The 20,591-nt window shown below is 33.5% G+C and overlaps 1 protein-coding gene and 1 long non-coding RNA gene across 2 annotated transcripts; both read left to right on the top strand.

The window, feature by feature from the left end:
* Positions 1-2,922: 2,922 nt before the first annotated feature.
* Positions 2,923-4,807, top strand: LOC105128222 (uncharacterized). Its single transcript, XR_842816.1, has 2 exons — positions 2,923-3,165; positions 3,748-4,807. It is a non-coding gene; the product is annotated as an uncharacterized LOC105128222 (long non-coding RNA).
* Positions 4,808-8,560: 3,753 nt separating this feature from the next.
* LOC105128223 (26S proteasome non-ATPase regulatory subunit 13 homolog B-like) lies at positions 8,561-13,496 on the top strand. The gene is made up of 6 exons (XM_011029790.1): positions 8,561-8,860; positions 9,841-10,287; positions 11,198-11,278; positions 11,382-11,578; positions 11,692-11,791; positions 12,858-13,496. The coding sequence occupies exons 1-6, from the start codon at positions 8,711-8,713 to the stop codon at positions 13,041-13,043; spliced, it is 1,161 nt and encodes a 386-aa protein (XP_011028092.1). The 5' UTR covers positions 8,561-8,710; the 3' UTR covers positions 13,044-13,496.
* The last annotated feature ends 7,095 nt before the right edge of the window (positions 13,497-20,591 follow it).

Genomic DNA, 20,591 nt, shown 5'->3' on the forward strand with positions numbered 1-20,591 from the left:
AATAGAAATATCAAAAATAAATATAAATAATACATATAAAATATCCTAAGTGTCTATTCTCTATTAAATCATAGGAGATATTTGGATTTGTCGTCACTTATTGAAAGGAATAAGAGGGTTTTATTTTGTTATTAGGGACAGAATATGACAAGAATTCACGGGTAAAAAAATCACATGTTATCTAATGCAAGCAAGACAATTATAATAACTTCAATTGTTAAAATATTTTCAACTTATAGTATGAAAGTCTTTATTATCTCATCAATATTACACAAGGAGTTACAACAAATAACAAATAGTTTTTTACAGGGGTAATCAGGAGAATGAACAAGGCATGATATTGCAAGAGTTAGAAAGATTTTGTGGAAGAAAAGATGATGAGGGCATGGGCTTTTAATATCTACATAACTTTAATTTGGCTTTACTTAGCAAATTGAGATGAAAGTTAGTAGTCGAACCATATTCATTGGTGAGTCAAATCATCAAAGTTAAATACTATCTAAGAGGGGATTTTTTAAATGCTAATCTAGGGCATAGATCGAGCTTCATTTGGTGTAGCATTCTTAGTTCTCAAGAGGTTACAAAGAAACGTTGTAAATGGCGTATTGACAAGGGCATGAAGGTGAATGCGTGTAAGGATCCATGATTGTTTATGGATCTTAACAAATTGTTGGAAACACTTATAATTAAAGGGTTGGAATCATTATAGATATATGATTTGATGACAGAAGGGGTAGCTTGTTAGGATGAAATTTTGGTAAAGAAATTATTTTCTCTTGCAAATGTCATTGTTATCTTGAACATTCCATTGTCATTAAAACAAGTAAAGGACAATGTCATCTGGCATCATACCAAAACATATGTTTATTCATTTAAATTTAGCTATCACATTGCCATTAACATTAACATGCCTAATATAGGAGATCACACAGATAAAGATTAACATAAATTATAGAATTTATAGATCTCTTCGAGTATTAAATATTTTTTTTGGTGAGTGTATCAACATTGCATTCTAACTCATAACAAATTCATTACAAAGAGAATAAAAATTCCTTGTATCTATGTTGTTTGTGAAAAGATAAGGAAATCTAAAGAACATGTTTTTATTCAATGCTCATTCAAAATTATATATTGGCTAGAGATGCATATGGTCTTTAATATGACAAGCATGGTCAACTTTCAACAATGGTTCTTTAGTGTGTTTATTGTATGAGACAAGGAAAAGATGAAATAAATTATTATAATTATTTGGTTTTTATATAAGCAATGTGATGAGAAGCTCTAGCATAACAAAATGGAGTGTAATAAAAAGGAGATTTGATTTTTTAAATCAGTAAAAAACAGCTTATATATATCGAAATAGATTTTTTATCAATCATTATCTTATGTTACAACGGGTGAAACCAACACTATAAAAATTAAAATGAACTATATTTTTCCTTGAGAAAACATTTTTATCCATGGATGGTGAAACCAACAATATCCTAGTATGCATAAATATTATCTAGCATTCAACATTTTAACGGTTACATTATTCATAAAAGGAAGAACTCATGTATGAACTTCTATCTCCTATTTTAACGATTACATTGTTCATAGAAGGAATTCATGCGGAACTCATGAATGAATTTCTATCTCCAATGTTTCTACTAATAGCATAAGTATTTTATATTAAAGTATTTTGAAGAGGATATACTATTTTAAAGAGCTTAAATGAAAAAAATATAATTTTGAATGATATAAATATAATTTTTTTTTTACTATGTATACTCTAGTGGAAAAAAACCATTTGAAAAGTTAATTGTACCGGAGTAGGAGATATAAGTATTTATTTTTTTCTTAATGAGTTTGATGTTTTTTTTTTTTACATGGATATAGATTTAATTAGTTTATCTTTTTATTGTCCTTATTTTATTGGTTTGGACTTTTTTAAAAGATACATAAGAATAATATTTGTTGAAAGAGCAAAACTACTTAATATTTTGTTTAGTACTTCTTTTAACACATAAAAAAAATATAAAATAATTAAAATAATTTTTTTTTTTAGCTTCTCATTTAACGGACCTTGAAATTGCTCTGAGGCACTAGGAAAGGTGCATGTTCATTTACAATCACGGAGACAACATCAAGTATTGTAGGCCTATAATATCATTTGGACTTTCTCGGAGGAGACAGAATGCCTATGATGGGTAATTAAGTTATCTCCCACTACTTTTGAACAATTTTCTTAAAAGATTAAAAAAACTTCTGATTTTATGGTAAAAATTTTCATGTGTTTATAATGGGTAATTAAGGGTTAATAAATAATGATAATTACTAAAATTATTAATTTCAACTTTAAAAATTAGCAAAAAAATAAAAGAGGAAGAAATTTTATTTTATCTGTCGTTACAAAACATTATTTATTGAATTATTATTATTATTTTATATTATTTTATAATTTTTGTTTTATAATTTTAATTTTATAATTCAATATTATATTTATTGAATATTTAAATTTATAATTTTTTAAATTTATTTTATATAAGGTTATCTCATATTTATGATTCAGATATTAAATTTAAGAAGTTAACTAGAGTTTTTTTCTTTTATAATTGATATTTTTTTAATTTTATTATTTAATATTAAGTTAATTAAGAAATAGATTTTATAATTTATTTTACATAAATTTATTTTTATCTTATAATTTGAACTACAAGTTTAATGGTTAACTTGGATTAGTTCGAGTTGATTTTTTATATATTTTTATAATTTTATTTTTTATACTAGACTTATTAATAATTAAATTTTATAATTGTTTTAATATATTTTTTATAAGGTTATTCTATTTTTTTTTGTAAATTTAATAAGTTAAATAGAGAGAAGTTTTGTTTTTTCATTTTTTTTTAATTTTATTTTATAGAAATTATAATTCTTGATTTGTTTCCGCTTGACTTCCACGAAATTATCCTGAATTGTCTAATGGTACAAGTGTTCGGTGTGATGAGTGGCTTGACGGGCTGAAGGACGAGAGAGAAGTACTGCCCCCAAATGCAGATGTTACTTGGACAGCTGCTGGCACTGCTGCTGCGTCCTCATGGAATTGAAGTAACAGTGTAGTTTAAGCCTCTAAACAATGATCAACCAGTTCAGTGCCCGCTTCCTGAACCTTGAATTCTTAATGTAAGCATGATTATTGTTTTGTTTCTCAATTTTGTGTTGTATTTCCAACTTTGTTAGTCTTCATTTTCCTCTTGTTTGAATTGCTTTAGGTGCGAAATGTGGTGCAAAATCAGGCCCGAATTCGGATTCAATCCCGAATGCCTTTACCAACAACTGGGATTTGATCGAGTTGGATTAGGACTACGGAATTAAGTTTTTCTTTCTGAGTTGGGGAAAGGTTTTGTTACTGAGTTTTGTTAGGTCATACTGCAAGTTCCTAATGTATGTAGCCCATCCGTTGTGGTTCGGTCGCAATGTTTTTAGCACTAATTTCTGAAGAAGATTAAATCATTGTAACAAAAAACACGTAGCTTGCATGAGAATTAACGGCTATTAGGAAATTACATGTCAAAGGTGAATATGGCCTGGTTTCGAGCTATGGAAGTGGGCTATGCATGCTTTTTCTTCTTTCTTTTGGGATTCAGATTTTTGTGGATGAATTTGCGGCAGCTTTTGCAGTTCTCCACTGTTTTATTCACAAATTTATTTTATTTTAGGCCACGCTAAGGGTTTGAGGCTCTAATTTCAAGTTTCTCTATATAGGATGGAAGATTGTGGAAGGAGTGAGTATCTGCAACTGTGCATAGAAGAGGTGACTTTCCTGTCGTGAAAGAAGGTGGGGCTCTTGAATCTGAATCTCTTGAATCTAGGCCACGGCCAAACCAGTCCATCGATTGATACCGCCTTCTATCAGTGCCCTCGAGCATAATTTACCAAAACTACTTGAAGAATGCAATGCATCCGGGATCCGAAACCTGGTATCAATTTCTGATCGGAATGCAGCTCTGCATAGTTCCATACAAAATTTGGTCTTATTCTTTTCCTTTTTCTGTGCTTTATCTGCTTCTGCATAAGTTCACTGGAGAATATGTAATTACCAATGAACCATAACAACGTTACAACTGTTCTATGTATGTGTAACGAGTCAATTTTGGACGCAGAAACATTCTCAAAATTTGATAGATGTGGTCATTTATTACAGCTTATGGAAATAGTCATTGTTTATATATTCTACTTGACAATGGAGTTTCCAGGTCCAACCAGTTGTTGGTGTCATCATTTCCACCCAAGTCAGGGTTATTATTGAAGCACATTGTGCATGTTGGTTTGCATAACAGCTGCTGGATCAGGGAATTTACATTTGGATGCAACCCAGAATGTGCCTCCTATCTTGTGTCAAACTGTCAGCCTGTGCCTTAACGTGTTTATTTGTCATCCTCAACATAACATCTGTGGATCAATCCACTCGTTTCCTTGTATGTCGATGACAACCAAAGGATACATCCTGAGGGGCCAGGCTTAATGAATACAGTTTTGGACCAAGTGAACTATGAGTTTTCGGTATCCATAAGTAGCTGGAGTCAGGGTAGCACTTTCCATGTTACAGTGATTCCTTGTTACATGTAAACAGCCCTTGCACAGATGTGTGATCATGCTGAATGACTTGGATTCAGCTGTGATTGTGCTGGTTTGTTAGGATGGCTGTATCCTTGTATCTACTGCACTCTCTTTAGTGTTTGTAGAATGCTTTTGTAGGATGGATCCTAATCCAGCTGTGACCTGTGATTTATCAAAAACAGAGTAAATTCTCATTGCATGAAATACCATGTGATTTATCACCAGTTGGTGATTTTTTTGTGCACTCAGCGTGATTCAATTTTTCATGCTATTCAGCATATGATTTTTTATTAAATGCTTCCTAACAAGACGTTTGTTATGCGAATCTTCCTTATGTGATGTTTTCGTGGTCAACACATTCTGTTTGCCTGTTGCCTGTTGCCTGTTGACAACATTCAAGAGGAAAATAAAATTATGGATTGATCAAGAACTCGGTTTGATTAGTTATATGGTTCTTAGAAGAAATGGAGATGATTTCTGTGACAAATTAAAACAGTGCATTAAACTGAGGTAGTAATCAAATGAACTGGTTTGAGAAATGTTCCTTGGAGAAAATGAGATGAAAATCCCATTAAAAAACAGGGTTATGATGGTGCTAGAGGACCAAAATCAATGTTTGAGTTCATCTTTTAGAATGCTGTCATTCAGTTGTACTGATCTGCTATCCGGAAGAGTTCGGTGAAGAACAGACAACAGGGAGGTGTTGAAGGCTTGAAGCTCTTTTTATTCATTTAATAAAACTTGCACATGGAACTCAGCCAATCCCAGTAACAGGTACGAGCGAATTCAGAAAACTAATCACAATAGCTGATACATTACAAGTACCCCTAAAGGCCTACAAAATTAGATAAAAGTCCATGATGATACCAGAGATACAGAAGCACACACAAATAAACAACAAAAGAGGAGGAAGGAGAGAAGAAGAAGAAGAAGAAGAGATGTCAAGACGAACTAGAAGAAGAGTAAAAAGAACAGGGAAGTCTATGCAGGCAACTTGGAAACTTCAAATGGATGCTCCTCTGTTGGGTTGACAAGGTGCTTCCTAGGGCCACGAGCGCTTCCGTGATTTATTCTCCGCCATGACCGATATGAACTTGGAACACTGTTTTTCCCGGCAGCATCAGCGGCAACAGAATGAATTGAAGTGAAAACAAGGAGGAACAAAAGAACAAGGGATGCGAGTATGGCCTTGAACAGCATCATTGTGTTTCTGGCTCATGCTTTTCCGCCTTGGGACGGAGGGTGGGGTTAATAAAGAAACTCAAAAGGGATCGTTAACTTTGCGTTGCTTGGAAGTCACATGGAAAATATTTGACCTTGCATAATATAGATATTGATTGCTTGGGGGACTTATCATGGTTTTAGTTGGTTTTTGTTAGTGGGGCTGGTTTGTCCGCGTTGCTGCTATGATTCCGCTTGAAGACTCTTCACCAAAATAAGAAATCAAATGATTTGAGTATTCAGAAAGGTCCTCTTAAGAAATCATACTTCGGCCTCCCAGGTGCGTGGGTAAGATGCAGAGCATCCACAACTCAACCCTTCTTCCATTTTTAGGTAAATGCTACTGATTCAATATTGGCTAATATAGATATAAGCAATGATGCCTTTGCATTCTCATCGAAAGCGTTGTAGAAAAATTAACATTAACAACATGATAAGAGGTGTGCTTAATCACTGTTTTCAAATCCACGTGTAATATTGTTTATTATAATAGTGTTTTGTGTTTTTTTATTTGATTTTTTAATAACAAGTTGTCCTGTAAATTGAGATTTATATTGTTTTTAATTTTTTTTCTAATAAAATATGTACTGATCTAATGGATTTTAATTATTATTTTTTATTTTAGTTTTCAACATTGTATATATTTGAAGTTAAGTTTCATTATTTATTTTAATTTAATTTTTATGAATTTAATTCAATCTCATGATTTAGGTAACGAATTTAATATTTTAATTTGAGTTGATTTTAATTATTTATTTTTTATTTTTTTTCTAGTTATTTTATTTTATTTTTTAATATTAGACTGGTTGAGAATTGAACTTTGTAATTTTTTTCAATGTATTTTTTATTAGATTATCGTGATCTTATAGATTTTTTTTTATTTCAATCTTGAACATTGAATCTATTGGAAATGGAGTTTTGCCAAATTTTTATTTTTTTATGAAGTTATTCAGTCATGTGATCTTGGTTGCAAATTTAACAGGTTAACTCGATTGACTTGAATTTTTTAAATTTTATTATTTAATATTGGATTACTTGAAAATTTAGCTCAATAGTTTATTTTTTTTTTTATTATTATATTGTTCCAATCTTATAATATAAGTTGTAGGTTTGATAAATTAACATAAGTTGATTTTATTTAGATTTTTTTAATTGAATAATTTTTTAATTAATTTTTTTTTATTTTATTTATTATAGAATTATTTTGATGGTATCATCCTAATCATGAGTGTTTGGTTACACAAGTCATGGTCACGTCTATGCACTTCAATTTAATTTTTTTACCTCAGAAATCACAACCCCTTGTTTTATTTGATGTGCGAAGAAAAAACTAATGTGAAACCTTACGAAGGAGGGGAGGATAAATGCGTCAATTGAATTAGAAATTACTTGGATAAAGGCACCAAGTATTCTCGTTCGTTTAAACTAGCTTCTTTCTTCTTCTTCTTTTTTTATTTTACCAAAAAGCATTGGAATTCTCCTCAAACTTAAAAACATATATTATTGCACATAAATTAGATTATTTAGTGAAACTTTTATTTATTGTGTATAATAATAGTGTAGATTGTGTTTTCTGTATTGGATTAGTTATACTATTATTTATTATTATAAAGGAAGTGGACGTGTTTCATTTTGGAATGAATAAGACATGGAATGGACCACAATAATTTTGTTAATGTTAAAAAATATTAAGATGATGAGATGTTATTAACATGTTTATTCATGTGAAAAAAATTTAAATCAAGTAAGGATTAATTTGATTTGATTTAATCAATTTAATAGATATAAAAATAATTTAAATATTAAAATAAAAACATATTGAATTGAGTTAGATTAATTTGGATTAACTTGCTAAATTTATGATCAAAGTAATAAGACTGAGATAATTCTAATTAAAAAAAATTATAAAACTCAATTTTTAATTAACTTAATTTTAAAGAATAAAATTAAAAAGATTTAATTTAAAAAATATAAAAAAATAAATCAACATGAGCTAATTTACTAATGGTTATTTGACTAAAATAATCTTATAAAAAAAATTGTTGATCAAATGTGATAATAACAAATATATATATATATAATAAGAAGACAAAAAAACCCTTAAATTAAAATTTAAAATAGTTTTAATTGAAAGATAATATAACCATTTTATTTTATTTTAAAATAAAAAAATCATCTTTGTTTAATAACTTATTATTTTTCTGGTTTTGTGAAATATATTAATTATTTTATTATAAAAATAATAAAAAACCATTATAGTTGCTGAAGCTGAAATTTTATTTTTATGAGTTCAAAATTATAATTTTACTTTATTTTAAAAATAGTTTATTTTATTTTTTTGTTTTGTAGAATATATTAATTATTTTATTATGAAAAAATAATAAAAAACCATTATACCAGCCGATGCCAAAAATTTATCTTTATGAGTTTAAAATTATAATTTTGTTATTCCAATTCATATTATCAACGACAGGAGAGCAACGGTAAAATATCTATCCTTTTAGTTTCTTTAATAATAATAATAATTAATAATAAGAAGTCCGAATCAATCTTATCTTCGCATGCGACTTCGGCCTACCTGTAGGAGAGATAAGGAAGGGGAGGACAGCCCTACCACTGTTTACTGATTTTGTTTTGTTGGATTGGGCTGAATTATGAAAGCCCACAAATCCAATCCTCCACTGTGTAACCCGACCCAGACATTATACCAGTCCACTCCACTATTTTCTGTTTTCCCCCTTTTCCTTTTGTTGTCTTTGAGCTTAAGCCAAACAAACTAAACCCACAACTAACGAAGAAATTAGAGAGACGCATCACAAACAAACAAATATTATTAACCCTCCGAAGCTCAAAACACAGAAAAAAGATCTCTCAATCAATCGGCGCCATGGCTGCTCTACAGTACTTGGAGACACAGCGCAGCGCGCATCCAGAACTGGACGAGTGGTACAACTCACTTGCAGATCTGTACCAGAAGAAGCTTTGGCACCAACTCACTCTCAAACTTGAACAGTTTGTCGCTCTCACCGTCTTTCAGGTCTTCTTTACGCTTTCTTTCTTTCTGCTCCACGCTTGTTTAATTCTCTTTTCTGCATGTGTCACTGTTTGCTTGCGGATGTTACTTTTTTTTCTCTTTGTGGATCTATTAGGATTTTTCTTTGGAAATTGTGTCTTAGGTTTCGAGAATTTTGGGGATTTAGGGTTTTGTGGTATAGTTAGGGTTTTTAGAGGTTGCAGTAAGTCGTTGGATTTGGTAATGAGGAGATTTGTGGTTAGGGTTTCTACGTGTCTGCGCGCGCGCTTGAGTTTTGATATTATTAGATGTTTTGGATTTTGAATAAACTGGGGAAATGAAGCGAGATTTGAATCTGAGTATTTCTCATTTTTGGTTTTCTTCAATTCTTGCATAATTTAACTAGTTGAAGCTATTTGCGTTGGTGGACTGTTGTTTATGGCTTTTGCATCTTCTTTTTGGTTTTCATTTTTACATGTTGCGACCGTAATTTGGTAACTGTTTATTATGGTTTAAGATGTATATGGTAATCAAGAACTGTGGCTTGGGATTACATGCAGACAATCTGATTTATTTCACGAAGTTGTTTTGCAATTGCAACATGTTTAGCAGGAAGATCTGCTACCAAATAGGATTGTCTTCGTAGGTTTGGAATCAATATGTTAAAAGCATACAATGATTCTGGTTTTTAATCTGTTGTATTTGCTAATTTTTGTTAACTTCTAGTAGAGTTTGAAGTGCTTATGGCTGCTTTTTAATGAGAACTTTTGGTACAATTAGCAACCTGTCAAATACCTTGAAAGCTTATGTACTTAGTTACACTCGCACACTTACACTTATTTTACTCTCTGATTCTCATCCCTTTACCCCTTCCCAATATACAAGAGTGCTGCTGTTTTCTGTATTTATTCACTTCCTCACGTGTATTAAAGTAACTTTCCTTGGGTTTGTTAGCCTATATGAATCAGATACTTATTTTTTATTTTTTGTTTGTTAAATTCCAGGCTGGTGATGCTCTAATACAGTTTTATCATAATTTTATCACTGACTTTGAGACAAAGATCAACCTTCTCAAGCTTGCACACTTTGCTGTTATAGTTTCTCAGCGTTATGCAGAGAAAGAAGCTGCCATTAGCTATCTTGAGGGGGTGATTGAAAAGCTTCGAGCAACTAGAGAACAACGTATAGAGGAACCAGTCCTCTACATTAAGATGCAAATAGCCATATTCAAGCTTGAGCAGGGGGATCAGAAAGAGTGCAAGAAGCTTTTAGAAGATGGAAAGAGTACCCTTGACAGCATGACTGATATAGATCCATCCGTGTATGCCAGTTATTATTGGGTTTCGTCTCAGAACTATAAACATCATCAGGAATTTGCTGAGTTCTATAAAAGCGCTCTTCTTTATCTGGCATATACAGCAGTGGAGTCCCTCTCAGACTCATTTAAGCTGGTATGATTATAGATGTCCAGATATCTGATACAAAAGACTGATGGTGGTGTGGCCTTCTACCATTATATTTGAGCTCTATATTTTCTCAGTTTCTTGGGGCATGCTAGCTTTAGTAATATGCATGGAACTTCTTATGCCAGATATCTTGATCTTGGTTATCTGTAGCAATTGTTTATTTTGATTATTCCATGCCCATGGAAACTTTAAAATATTGTCTTGCCAATTTAAGTTGGGGTTCAATATCTCATTTCTTTCATACTAGTATTATTTTGGCATTCTTCATGGGGGAAGTTTGATGATCTGAAGAAAGTTCAAGCAGTGAAGTTGGTTGTGCTTTTGTGGGTCTAGGTGCTAAACTGAGCAGTTTGTGTTTTTATTTTGTTTTTCCTACATTTGTTCTAATGCTCATCAATTCCAATTCCAGCAAAAACATCATCGCTAAAATAAATTCTCCTTCCAAACAGAAATAATAACTTTAAACAAATCAATTAAAACTAGAGCTTCAGAAATCAAGACTCCTAGAGATTAATTGATGTTTAGACATCTTTATTATATACTAAAACTTAGAAATTTGATGCTTTAGGAGAATAATTACCATCCATCTTAAAGCTTGTAGTGTAAAGAACTACAAACCACTATTAAGAATTCATGTTAACCCAGGAGTCATTGACAATCATCACACTGCCTAAGACACTGTCAAAAATAATTTAATTCATGTATGGATTGTTTCTTACTGTTACTGGCACTGGTAACAGATTTTTATGAAGGAAAGAGTTAAAACAAACAGAATAAATTCCTTGGTTAAATGGTTTATATGCTTCTACTTTGCATGTCTTGTGCTCTGCATTATCGATTATGATATGGTGTTCATGTTGACAATTTGATTCAATTTCTTATCTTTTCTTTTTAGGATTTGGCATTTGATCTTTCTCTGTCTGCGCTTTTGGGGGATAACATCTACAACTTCGGAGAGTTGCTGGCCCATCCTATAGTAGGAATATCTTTTTTCTCTGTTCCTTCTCTCTTTATAAATCTGTAGAGCTTTCTAACTACATTGTGGGTTTGGGATGATGGACATTTAATTTACTTCACAGATAAAGAGCCTACTGGGCACTCAGGTTGAGTGGCTCTACTACATTCTCCAGGCATTTAACTCTGGTGACTTAGTTCGCTATCAAGAATTGTGCCGTGTGCACAACACTGCCCTGAGGGCCCAGCCAGCATTAGTTCAGAATGAGCAGAAGCTATTAGAAAAGATTAACATTCTCTGCCTAATGGAAATTATCTTTAGGTATGTGTATTAGTAATATATTTTTACTTGTGGTTTGATGGCCAAAATATAGCAGATCATGTGCCACTTGTATAAGAATATTGCTGGCTGAACTTAAATTTGCTTCCTTGCAGCCGTCCTTCTGAAAATAGAACTATTCCATTAAATGTTATTGCTGAGCGCACAAAGCTTTCCATTGAGGATGTGGAGCATCTTCTCATAAAGAGTCTATCTGTAAGTCCAACTCTCTCTCCCAATATTGAGGTTCGAACTTGGATGAGGTGCATAAATTTTCCTCACTTAATAAGATCCATCAGCATTCTTTTCAGTGGCAAACTATGTAGTTTCCATAAAGAAACCTTTTCAGATATATATATATATATCTGGAGGCCCAAAAGGTGAATTGCTCATCCCATTCTTCATATATGTTCATTGGGTACATGCCTGACTGCTAAGATTGCTACAAACAAGCAAGGCAAACTTAAAAATCTTTTAACCTTTTTGGAGGCTTGAACAAAAGCAATCACTCACCTAATTGAAGTGTAGCACATGGTTCCAAAACATTATCCTCTCCCCTTAGTTCAAAAGAACTACCAAAGGGGAAAAAACTGAATCAACAAGCACCAAAGAATTGATTTGTAGTTTTCAGTCTGAGGAATTCTTTATGCATAGACATGTAGAACATGGACTATGTTTTGTTTCACATTCTGTCAGGAAATTAGTTGCATATAAACATAAAAGGGAAAAAAAAAGAAGAATTGGGAAGATGGAAATAGTGAAGAAGAGGGCAATTAGTGCATGTTTTATTGGTGCTCTGTGCTCCATGAAGAGTATGCCCTTCTGCTCCTACTGAATGCACCACACTTGTTGGCAAAAAGAGCTTTTCTGCATTATTTGTGTATAACTAGCTGCAATTTGGCTAAAATGAGTATAACTTGTTTTGTTTTCAAGCTTTTCACTTTGAACCCAAAAGACTTGAGTTGTGTTATGTGTGCCCAAAAGAAGCCAAAAGATCTAGTGTGCATGGAACTGCTTTGCTAAATTGTTGTCCTGAATTTGTATCGATTTTCAATTGCTATTGATGCTTTGTGCTGCATTGCAAAATAATCAAATTTCCAACCATTGGCAAAAACATTTGAAGGCTTAAAATTGTTTCAGCATTCCGTCATGAATTATGACATTGACAAAATCTAGAACTGCATTAACTCAAAATTTGAAAATTGCATTTGCTTCTCCATGCACCTTTTATTGTTTGAAGTTTTTACACAGTGCAAAGCTAATGCTATGATTTTGGCAACAGGTCCACCTTATTGAGGGTATAATTGATCAAGTTGAAGGAACAGTGCACGTTTCCTGGGTACAGCCAAGAGTTCTGGGGATTCCACAGATCAAATCCTTGCGAGATCGACTGGACAATTGGTTGGATAAAGTACACACTGCTTTGTTATCAGTGGAGGCTGAAACACCTGATCTAGTTGCGTCATAATTCCCCCCCATTTCTTCTTCTTGATTCCCTTTCAGCCTACTGTAACACTTTCTTAATACAAAAGCCGGATATTGATGGGTAGCAAAAATGGAGAGACAAGCTGTAAGTCACATGGGCAGTTGAGTCAAATTTGTATGCTTCCTTTCACATTGCAGAATCCTTTTTCCTGAATCATCAATTTTTCTAAGAGGAGCTGCATGTTTACGTTTTTCACTTGGGATTTGTTGGCTATATAATGTGGTCTGCCTGGAGGTAAGGTGAATTTGAATGCAAAGAAAAAAAGCTTTTCTACATTTAGCATGGTTATTACTTGTTAGACCATGTATTGGTATTTCTCGCTTAAGGCGTTCAAGATGTGATCCACTTATTTGTGGGAGCAACTGCATTTAATTTCTGGTAGGCATGCACCTGTTGGTTCTTTAAATGCATAAGCACTGCTGCTAAGTTGTTTCATGTTGTGTGCTGTTTCCGTGCATGTACTCGTTTATTACCTTATCTGGCAATAAATCCAACCCCAATCAATCCCATTTTTAGAGGGATTTTGTGGACGTCATCTTGTTCTTTGGATGCCCATAAATATATTTCTCTAGTCTCAACCGAGACTGTGATCTCTGGAAAGTCTTGGATTGATGCCTTCAGTTGTCGTTGCGGAAGCGAATGCGATGCCTGTTCTGTACAGGGCTTACGGAATCTTTTCAAGTCTCATTCGGGTCTGGGACTGAATAGTGGAGAGAGATGCATCTCTTACACGGAAAGACTTTCAAGGTTCACCATGAACTCACAGCCAATGTTTATCTCAAAAGGAATAACTTGACATCGCAAGGTATTCGTTTATAATGAGAACTTTCATTAATGGACCAGGCAGACCATAAGTTGCTTGAAGCCAAAGCTCAGCAAGCAGTTGCTGACTGAGCTACAGGCTGCCGTGGAAGATGGAGCAGGGGAGGCTGGGGAACCAAAGGCCTCGCAGTGCGTGCAAAGGCGCTTGATTGCAGTAAAAGCCTGAGTTCTCCATTTTGAGGAAAGATGGGTCGGCAGCAGGAGGCTAGGCCATGTATCTGTATTCTAAGCCAATACAATACAAGCGTTGCCAAACCTGCTATCTATTCTTTCATCTCTGATTATTCTTCAGTTTAACATATAGTAGATGAGCCTATCACATAATTACATAATTGTAGTGTGGCTTTTCTAGGGAACATAACATCTTATGCTCTTAACTCGCAATCGTCGACCATCAATCTCAACACAGTCGACCTCAATTCTACGTCATATAATTCTCGCCATTATAATTCTTTGAACTTATTCACGAAAATTACTTATTTTGGGAGGCTAAAGTTAAATTGTTCTTGGTTGGACAATGTCTATACGGGTTCGTGGATGGCAACAATATCTGCCCTCTTGAATTTCTTCAACAACACAACAACACATCAGCACCAAGTCCCCATCCGGACTACACTACAAAAGGGTACCGTCTCTAATTCTTGGTTGCACGGCTTTGAAAGCTGTGGGGGACACATTATCTTTTATTTTGGCCTCACCTTCCATTCCTCGTATTATTTCCTTTAATTCAGCTTTACTGGGATTGGAGCAATCTCTGGACGAGACTGTCACAGCATATCCTCAGCGAGGAAAACCATACCATGATGGACATAAGGAACTCGACTGATTTCAACTCTTACTTGTTCAAGGGACGGCGTTCGGAGTTTAAGGACCTTGTTAAGACCCTCGTTGCAAGGCCCAAACCAGTGCCATTGATTTTATAGTGTCCTTCAATGGTTATGATGGATTATGGCAAGGGATTTGACAATAGACCGGCTTCACATAGTACTTCTACTTAATGTCTATACATGAACGCCATCATGTTATACCCCACATCGGAACCTTATACTGGTTCAAATCATCTCGAGGTTGGTAATGGTAAGGGACTCTCTTTCTCTCATCTTAGTGATTCCTTCATTTCAACATCCACCAACACCTTGCGAGTCAACTTTCTCTTGAAAATAAAGCCCTTTTTAAATTTCATGGTGATTCATGTTTCCTTGTGGAGCAAGTGTCCAAGGCTACCCTTCAGCGTTAAAGACGGCCTTTCTTGGCTAGTCGAGCCTTCCTCTAATTTGATCCCTCTTGCATTGTCTATTGTTTGTTCCACTTCTGATATTTGGTATAGATGTCTTGATTATCCTCACACTGACGTCTTCCATCACTTGTTTTCGAATAAACACAATTCTGGTTATTTTTTCTAGATCATCACTTCAGTATACTGCTTGTCCTTTATACAGATCCAGTAGATTGTCATCAGGTCGTTCTTAACATATGAACTCTACTTTGTTGGGGATATTGCTTGGTGATGTTTGGGGTCCCTCTTCGACATTCTCATTTGGAGGGTACCGCCTTCACTTTATTGTTTTCACTGGCCATTTTTCCAAATTTACAAGGTGTTTTTCCATGCGTGCTAAATCATATGCTTTTAGTGTTTTTATTCAATTTTATACCCTGGTTGAAAAGCAATTCGACACTAGCGTTAAACAGCTCCAGATAGATTGTGGCTATGAATCCATCTCTGTGATGTCGGCATTGTTCATTGCTCGAGTTTTCTACTTTCTTTGCCCGTACTGCCATCATAAAATGAACTATCGCTTTTCTCCATGTGTTCTTCTTGGCTATAGCCTTTTTCATTTTGGTTATCATTGTTTAGATTTGCATTTTGTTACGTTTTAGACGTTATTGCACCTCCTTCCCCTTCAAGTCCTTTCTGTCAGTTCCTTCGGACACTTCTCCTTTTCCTCACTAGACACTTGGGGTCTCTTTTCCTAGCCAAACTTTTCTAAGCCTTCCTCCTTTTTCATCCCTACCAACAACTCAATCTTCTTCCTTCCTTCGATTTCCTTCCCCTTCTTTTCCTTACCCTCGTTTTTATCACCGTTTTGTATCGTCTTTCATTCTCTTTTTTTCATTTTTATCTCTGTTTTCCTTACTTGGTCTTAACTTCTTGGTCGATCTTAGTCCCTCCTCTCCTCTTTCTTTACCGTTTTCTCCTCTATACCATCGTATCTGCATCATCCTATGACCTTATATCATTGTCCATATACTTCTCAACTAGTTCTTGTCACCATTACTAATCACGAGTTCAGCCCTTATTTGTAATAACACAATGGTTGCTGGTTCCTACTCTGTTTTCATGAATATTATGAGTTGTAAATGGGTTTAAATGATTATGTTGAATGCTATAAGGCGTGCCTTGTGGTCAAATGGTATCAGGAGGGGTTGATTTTGAGGAGATGATCAACCTGGTTTTCAAACTGTACACAGTTCAAACAATCTTGAGCATCAGTCCCTCTCATGGCTGACCGGTTCGTTAGTTAGATGTGCATAGTGCCTTTCTCAATAGGCATCTTAACACTGATTTGTATATGCAGCAACACCCAGGTTTTGTTGATCTTACTTTGTCGCATCGTATTTGCAAACTTTATTGGTCTTTGTATACATCAAAAATTGTTGTTAAAAAAACTGATATATAAAGGATAGATTAATATTTATGAATCGAGAAAAAGAATAAAGAACAAAGTTTTTACAATTAAAAAAATAAGAAGTAAAAATATCTCAGTTGGTTACTGCCATCCTAATATTTTATTTATAAAAAAAACAAATATTATAAAAAAATAAAAACATTAAAAAAACATACCAGCTATATTCTCCTTTATTAAAGGAGTTGTACAACAAGCTAGTCTAATTTTAGATAAATTTAACAAATAAATTGAAAGAAACATCTTAATCTAGATAATGCTATCAGCTAGCAGATAGATAGCAATGTAATAGATTACTACTAAGTAATCCTGTTCCAGCTTTGGTACCAAACTTCAACACTTCTTCTTGGTTTCAAAGTTACACATTCCAATTCTTTCCCTCAGATTTTCAAACTTGTTTCCTGTTTCTAGTTCAATTGTTGTTTTAAATTTAACAAACTCAGCAAACACATCAGATTTTAATTTTAGAAAGTAAACCTAGCAGAATCTACTATAATCATTAACAAATAGAAGAAAATACTTTGAATCATTCAATGATTCATTATACATTGGCACACACATATCTGTGAGTACAAGTTAGAGTTTTGACAGTGCTTTGAATTCATTGTCAGGAAAAACAACTCTAGTTTGTTTTCCTAACCGACAGACTTCACAAATACTCTTTTGTTCTTGTATATCTGGTAAGCCGTGAGTCATCTGCAGGTTAGCCATTCTCTTTAAAGTTGCATAATTGAAGTGTCCCAACCATTTATGTCAAAGAACAGATTCATTATTCTCATAAATGTTAGCACTCAAACATACTTCTCTCCAATCAACATTAAAACTTCTGTTCATCATTTTTACAGAAAGCAGTAGCACTCCATTATTATCTTTAATATCACATACTCCATCATTAAAGAATATTGAGTAACCAGATTCAATTAATTATCCCACACAAACTAGATTCTCATTGATCTTAGGTACATAAAGAACATTTTTAAGAGTTTTTGTACCTGACAATGTTTCTACTTCAATTGCTCATTTTATTTCGACCTTCACATAGTCTCCATTGCTAATTCTGACTCTAGATAGATAACTTTTATCTATATCTTTGAATAAGCTCATATCTACAATCATGTGATTAGTGCAACAACTATCAATAAGCCATGATAAGTCATTTGCCTTGGCTGTGTTACACATCTCCTGTATTGTAGCTATGAATAAAAGATCTTGCTCCATTTCTGAACTCTTGGCTACTTGAGCTTGTTTTACAGTTTCTGCTTTGTTTTTGTAAAATCTTTGGATGTGACCAAATTGCTTGCAGTTTCGGCATTGTATATTTTTGAGCCAACACCAGGTTTCAAGATGATTTGTTTTCTGATAGAATTTGCAAGCAGGAAAATGTTCTTTTTTCTCTTTCCTTTCAGTGAAGATGTTGTTGTTGTTCTGTTACTAGTTATGAGATTGTTAGTCTCACCCTTTTTCTTTTTTTTCTTCTTGATTTTTGTAAAAATTCTTAGCCCAACTCTTTTCCTTGTAAACTGCAACAAAAGCTCCTTCACTTGTTCTTTCTTTTCTATAAGCTTGTTTTTGCTCCACAGTTTGCAATGCATTCACCAGTTCTTGCAGACTCATTTCTGAGAAATCTTTAGAATATTTTAAAGAGCAAATTTTATGTTTAAATTTCTCTAGTAGACTTACTAGAACTTTCTCTACTATTCTTAAATCTGGAAAATTTTCTCTCAAAAGTCTCACTTGATTCACAAGTTTTAAAATTTAAGAAGAGAAGTTTTTGATGGTATCGGTTTCTCTCATCTTCAGACCTTCAAATTACCTTTTAAGATTTACAACTTGCATCTTCCTTGACTTTTCATCACCATGAAATTCTGCTTTTAATTTATCCCACGTTTCTTTGGTAGATTTACAAGCCATAATCCTTGTGAAGATTTCTTCACTCACAGCATTATGAAGACAGGTAAGAGTTTTGAATCGCTTTGCCTTTTGTTCATTGAAAAATTTCATTTGTGCAATCGTAGGATTGTTTCCTAGTGGAGTGGGTTGCCTATTACTCTCCACTATCTCCCACAAGTCAAAAACTTTGAGATATATTTTCATTTTTATAGCCTACACACCATAATTTTACCTTGTGAACACTGGTGTTTTTGCTAGAAAATTTACAGAATCCATTGCTTAAAAAAAACTCATTTAATCTCTCGTGTTTCACTCATAAACCCTTCAAAGCAGAAAGCTTTGATTTAACCTTACTATTTTCTTGTGTTTTTCACTCACAAACCCTTCAAAGATCAGAGGAGCTCTGATACCAATTATTGTAAAAAAAAACTGATATATAAAAAACATACTAATGTTTATGAACTGAGAAAAGGAACAAAAAACAAAAAACAAAGTTTTTATAGTTGAAAGAACAAGGAGCAGAAAAATATCTCAGTTGGTTACTGTCATCCCTAATGTTTTATTTATAGAAGGAAACAAACATTACAGAAAAATAAAAACACTAAAGAAATGTACCAGTTATGTTCTCCTTTATTAAAGGAGTTGTATAACAAGTTAGTCTAATCCTAAATAAGCTTAAGCAAATGAATTGAAAGAACCATCCTAATCTAGATAATGTTATCAGCTAATAAATAGATAGCAATGCAGTAGATTACTACTAAGTAATTCTGTTCCAGCTTTGGTACCAAACTTCAATAAAAATAGGCATCTTGGATTGGTTCGATCGTCTCCATAGCTACTTAGTTTCCTTGGGTTTTAATGGCTCTTAGGCCTATTCTTCACTCATTCGCTATATCATGAAGGCCACAATATATATCTTAATCTATACCAATGATGTATTTTTTACCAATAAAATCAAACATGAGATATCATGTCATAACCACAATTCATATAATTTTGACCATTGTTGCTTCTCGGTCGTGGCCTCTTTTACCAGATAGATGTAAAAAATATGTTTCTTCATGGTGATCTCAAAAAAGACATCTATATGCAACTCCTATTGGATCTGCCTAATTATTTTTATGAGAATGTTTGCAAGTTGAATTGTTCCTTGTATGGTTTGAAAGAAGCTCTTCATGCATGGTCTAAGAAATTATGTTCTACTTTAAAGAGGCTTTCTTTTATGCAAAGTTGTTTTGACTCACCTTATTTATTCATCAAACATTAGATGGTATGCATGACATTCTTTTTATTAGCACTAACTTTGTTCATAACTTCAACAATCCTTGAGTTCATCCTTCCATATGAATGACATGGGTCTTCTCCGCCATTTTTTGGGTTTAGAAGTTCATGCGACTTCCAAGGAAATCTTCTTGAATCAACTGAAGTATACTACCAATCTTATTTCTTTTGCAGGTTTTGTTGATGCTACTCCTGTTGATACACCAATGGAGGTCAATCTTAAGTTGAGAAAGGAAGAATCATCTTCACATGGTTGTAGTTCATCGCATCATCCCACTTATGAGTTGCTCTTTCCATTTGATTCTCCATTGACTTTGACAACTTACTAAGATACTGATTGGTTGGCTGTCTGGACAGTCATTGTTCTACCACCGGCTTGTGCATATTTCTTGGTAATGCTCTTGTTTCTTGGAAGGCCAATATACAAGCAATGGCCTCCAAGTTTTCTACCAGGGTTGAATGTTGTGCTATGTGCACTACACATGTGCTAAGATCATCCGGCTTTGAGGCCTGCTTGTTGAGATCAAGGTTTTGCTCAAACCAACCTACTCTTGTTGAGATCAGGGTTTTGCTCATACTAATCCTCCTCTTACAAAAGTTTTGACTCGTCATCAATTCTTAATTGGCAGCAAATTGCTGCTGATTGATCTCTCAGCATCAATTTGGATGTTATTAATCTATTTTTGTTATCAAGTCTATTTTAGAAAATAAAGCTATTATTGACTTAATCTATTATAAATATATTAAATCATTTACGACACCAATTTAAAGACAGTTCAACATTTCACCAAATGATTTCTCCCCCCACCCATTTATAAAAACTGGTAATACGTGCAGGGCTGTGAAAGCAAAG

The sequence above is a fragment of the Populus euphratica genome, unplaced genomic scaffold (genome assembly GCF_000495115.2).
Source record: "Populus euphratica unplaced genomic scaffold, PopEup_1.0 scaffold49.1, whole genome shotgun sequence".
NCBI lineage: Eukaryota > Viridiplantae > Streptophyta > Magnoliopsida > Malpighiales > Salicaceae > Populus > Populus euphratica.

What these genes read in the sequence shown, in the direction of transcription:
- LOC105128223 (XM_011029790.1), top strand. Translation starts at nt 8,711, where the DNA reads ATGGCTGCTCTACAGTACTTGGAGACACAGCGCAGCGCGCATCCAGAA. An exon ending in TCTCAGACTCATTTAAGCTG is followed by an intron (nt 10,288 to 11,197) that starts GTATGATTATAG and finishes TTTTCTTTTTAG; the next exon opens with GATTTGGCATTTGATCTTTC. An exon ending in AGTTGCTGGCCCATCCTATA is followed by an intron (nt 11,279 to 11,381) that starts GTAGGAATATCT and finishes TTTACTTCACAG; the next exon opens with ATAAAGAGCCTACTGGGCAC.